At 41.6% G+C, this 4,782-nt stretch overlaps 1 protein-coding gene across 1 annotated transcript in view; it reads left to right on the top strand.

The window, feature by feature from the left end:
- The window catches only part of alkbh1 (alkB homolog 1, histone H2A dioxygenase), a 6,014-nt gene extending 3,718 nt beyond the window's left edge, over positions 1-2,296 (top strand). Inside the window, exons 5-6 of the mRNA XM_032500149.1 lie at positions 557-750; positions 967-2,296. Coding sequence (XP_032356040.1) covers positions 557-750; positions 967-1,420 — 648 coding nt within the window. The 3' untranslated portion in view covers positions 1,421-2,296. The remainder of the gene's footprint in view (positions 1-556; positions 751-966) is intronic.
- Positions 2,297-4,782: the final 2,486 nt, after the last annotated feature.

Raw genomic sequence — 4,782 nt, 5'->3', positions numbered from 1 at the left:
CAACCTTCCGATTGGCAGGCAACCGCTCTACCACTGAGCCACAGCCGCCCCTTTATGAGATGTACCAAACCCAGTCCAAATTCCTAAACGTTTATACATTATAAGCTTCCACAACAGGAGACTAGCTACACTACACAAAGTGGAGATCTGTGAAGATTTGCCCAATTTCATTCCTTTCCGTGGCAGTTTAACGTGTGTGCGCCAATATGAGAGGGGCAATTGGTATTGAGAGAGCTGCACAACATCCATCCATCCATCTTCATCCGCTTATCCAGTATCGGGTCGCGGGGGCAACAGCTCCAGCAAGTGACCCCAAGCTTCCCTTTCCCGAGCCCCATCAACCAGCTCTGACTGGGGTATCTCGAGGCGTTCCCAGGCCAGGTTGGAGATATAACCCCTCAACCTAGTCCTAGTTTGATGTGGTCAAAAGTCTTATTGTTGTTGTTGCTAAGACTTCTGGTTGTCTGTGGACAAGTTTGTGAAAATATGTTAAAGAAATCTGTGTTAATTAACTTTTCACAGCCTGTTAAACATCTTCATGTTGCTTTGTTCACAGATGTACTCTGCCAACCATTATACTCCTTTCCCAGCTGATCTCCACTTGCTGTCCACCCAAATAACAGCCGCATGTGGGTTTCAAGACTTTAACGCAGAGGCTGGAATCCTCAACTTCTACTTATCTGATTCATCTCTGGGAATCCATGTGGATGAATCCGAACTAGATCACAGCCGACCGCTGCTGTCATTCAGGTGAGAAGGGGAAAATTGTAAGTAAAATCTGCTGAGAGGAAAGCATTCTTCTATACTTCTAGGGTTTTACAATGCCAATCATTTTTTTTGTTATCAGTTTTATTATACCAATAAACCAGGATGTTGCGATATGGGAAAGAAAAAGACTATTACCTGGTGAACTACAGAACAATATTCCAACAGCCTTGCTTAATATCTTGTTGTCTTTTTTAATAGTTTTGGGCAGTCAGCCATCTTCCTCTTGGGAGGCCTCCGCAGACAGGACCCCCCGATTGCTATGTACATGCACAGTGGAGACATCATGGTGATGTCGGGACAGAGCCGTCTCCTTTACCATGCCGTCCCACGCATCATTTCAGCACCTCAGGGATGTACAGCTTTAGAGATGGAAGGCTGCAGCCTGGCCTCACCTCAACAGGACTGCTCTGTGGTGGAGGCGGTGTCAGAGGAGGACTGGGCTGTGTGCTCCAGGTACATCCAGAGCTCCAGAGTGAATGTGACTGTCAGACAAGTGCTGGGGCCTGGCCAGAGCTTCCCAGACACACCTTCTGCTCACCAAAGGACTGATGTAGGACAGACAGTGGGCTACCAGGACAGAGCAGCAGATGGGGAGAGTAAGAAAAGAAAGAGGAGTAGTAGCTGTGACCCTGTTGGTACTGCAGAGACATGACCACTGTGTCTGTGTGGCCACTGCTGTAAAACTCAATTGGAGACATTTTCATCTGATGCCTGAGTCTTACTTTGCCATGATATTGTTTTACTTTTCACCTCTGCTAAAAAATACAAGCCACTTCAGAGCTCTTAAAGTTAGGCTGGGTGCACTTAGAACAGGAAGGTCCACTCAACTTCTATGGGTCCTACATACATAGCCCCCCAATTTTAGGTCAATGCTCCTATTCATTGAGCCAGTTAAACTAATTATGTTTCCTTGCCAGACTGAAGGAAAATAGCCCCACAAATTCAAGAAATGAAGATGGAAAATAGAATTTTTGACCAAATATGTTAGTTATTCAATTTGAAACTAGTGGACTATTTATGAAAATGGCTACATGTGCACTCAAATTAAAGCAATCTAAATCCAGAGTGTATGACCGTCATTCTGTGAAAATGTCTAAAACGTTACAATAGAGTAATGTCTAAATTCATACATAATCAGTTTGATACATCATTACTGCTAAAATATGTTGTTGAGGATAAAGATGTATACTGTATACTTTATACCTGACATTAAAATGCAACCATTTTCTGGATATTTTACCTGGATAAAGGAAAAAACACATTAATGCCAGGTGTAAATACATAGGATGGGAATTTGATCAGATCAGCCAGACAACTTTGGGAGGTGTTCAAGCTTGCATTGAAATGGATGTTAGGAATTGTACCCAACATTTCCTCATTTTCATGTATCACATGAGTCACATGACTCCAGAGTCACATGACTTCTATAAGCAAACATGAAACTTAAATATAAAACTAAACTTCAAACCACAGCGTTTAATTTAGGAGCTACAAACGTACATAGAGCTGAACACACATTTTAACTTTTTAAAAACGTCTTTCTCTTCTGCACAGGTCCTGTGTGTCAGTAGACATCTTGTGTTGGCACACAGAAAAACAATGATTTTCAGTAATCCCAGTGCGTTTTCCAGGGCTGGCTCTAACCAATTTGGTGCCCATATGCAAGATTTTATCTGTTGCTCCTTGCATTGCAGCTAGTTCCACCACCAATCATTGTGTTGATACACGCACACATAAACTGAATAGTTTTATAGACCAAATGTTTTTATTTAGAGATTACAAACAATTACAAACAAATTGCTGAGACATGTCCCAGGACAAACCTTCTTTTTTTTTTTTTGAAACATATCAAATCGCTCCTGACAAATGTCCAGAGGGACCAAAACATGGATAGGCCAATGCCATTAAAATCAACATAGCAGACCGGCAGCTATTTCTATGTGTACCATTGCCATGGTAATGTATAAACTGACTACAGGAACGTTGCAGAGGTTAGGTTTTCCAAAAAACAGACAAACGAATAGTTACATAATGTCTAGTAACATTACGAGGCAATTTGACAGTTCCATTTGATTCACTGCTTCAGCCATTACTTTAAAGGCATTAGGTAGTATGTTTAGTTAGCTGTTTAGCCATTTAGCTATTCCTTTTTAAAAACAAAGAGAGAAAAAATATACACACTACTGTAACCATATATAACGCTTTTCTCAGATTCAGTCTCAGATTCAACAAGAGGGCATTGACAATGACAATAACCTAACTGCTATCCATGCTCAACTAGCATCTCTGAATGCAGGCCTTGGCTCTCTCAGATAAACACAACCTAAAAACTACCGTGAAAAGCAACTCAAGTATTCTGGACAGCCATGGCCATGCTTTTCGGGAGATGGAGGTGAAGCTAGCAGACATGGAGGACAGAAACAAGATGCAACATCACCATTGTTGTGCTGAAAGAGGGGCCAGAGGGTGCTAAACTATCCAATATCTCTCATGCTCACTGCCTAAGTGGCTCCCGAATCTACCAGATGTTCATATAGAGGTTATGAGAGCCCACCGAATTTACAGTGATAGCCCAAAGAAGAATACCACTGTTAATCTCTGCGAACTGAGAACTAGAAAATGCGCTTCTCCCAAGATTACAGCAACTACACCCTGCCTGGTGCCTTTTTTATCGAGCCATGGATTCAGCGTAGGTCAAGATTCTATCACACAATTGCCTCCTCCTCAGCAAGTTCTAAAACAAAAGGAGTAGCCATTGTTGTAAAAGGGAACCTCCCACTTAAAGTGTTGTCCTCTTGTTCAGATGATACAGGCAGGATTGTGGTCTCCACAACAGAGTTTGGTGCTAGGAAAATTGCACTTGTGTCAGTTTATGTGCTATATGATGGCAATTTCTATAATTCGCTCATCAATCAAATGCTGGAGTTAACAGACTGTTCTTTTATTGTTAGTGCAGATTTCAACGCTGTGTGGGACCCAAATATTGATCGGTCGAACGCACAGGTCACTGGGATTCAAGCGAAAGCCACAAATGCTTTGAAACATGGGCCAGCAGCTTGGGTCAAATCATTTTAATTTTAATTTAATTTTAATCGGTTTATTAATCCCCAATGGGGAAATTACAATTCCCACTCTGTGTCCACACTTTGTTAGTAACCACACACATTCCTGAACTACACACACACACGCTCAGGATCTATACATGCACTAATGGAGAGATGTCAGAGTGAGTGGGCTGCCAGCTGAACCAGCGCCCTGAGCGGGTGGGGGGGTACGGTGCCTTGCTCAACAGCACCTGGCAGTGCCCAGGAGGTGAAGTGAAAATAGATATTTGGCGTGCAGTTCATCCCACCTGTAAGGATTATTCCTTTTTCTCAGGTAGACATATTTTTCCAGAAGAGATTTTCTTTTTTCATCCCCTCAATTATTTCATTCAATTGATAAAGCGGTGTTACTTCCAATGGCATTATCTGACCATAAAGGGGTCCTTTGCACCACCACCCTAGACCGTATGTGTCAATGGGTTGCTTGATGGTGTTTTAATACTGCTTCACTGAAAAATGAATCCTACATCAGTGGGTTTATAGCAGAATTCCAAATATTTGCAGACATTAATGTTGGCTCTGTAGAAGACCCCAGGATATTGTAAAAGAGTTTATTAGGATCAACACCATACTATTCTGCTCTAATACGTGCAAAGGTACGTCACTTAAACTGCAAAACCTTAAAGCAGAATTCACCAGATTGGACTCACTCTTGCAAACTCATTTTACTGACCGGATAGCTTTAGAACAATCATTAATCAAGAAAGAAATAAACAGCATTCTGAATATCTAATTCACAGAGAAAGACAGCACTATTACTTTCCGGGTGACAGACCTAGTCACCTCTCTATGAGATTAAGATAATGTGATTATTTTGCAGATATTCCCGCTATTAAATCTTCAGATGGTAACATTAGAACTGACCCTGTTGACATAAATAAATCCTTTCAGACATTTTATTCCAATCTGT

Source organism: Etheostoma spectabile, chromosome 20 (assembly GCF_008692095.1).
Source record: "Etheostoma spectabile isolate EspeVRDwgs_2016 chromosome 20, UIUC_Espe_1.0, whole genome shotgun sequence".
NCBI classification, from domain to species: Eukaryota; Metazoa; Chordata; class Actinopteri; order Perciformes; family Percidae; genus Etheostoma; species Etheostoma spectabile.
This window is presented reverse-complemented; position numbering and strand designations above follow the sequence as displayed.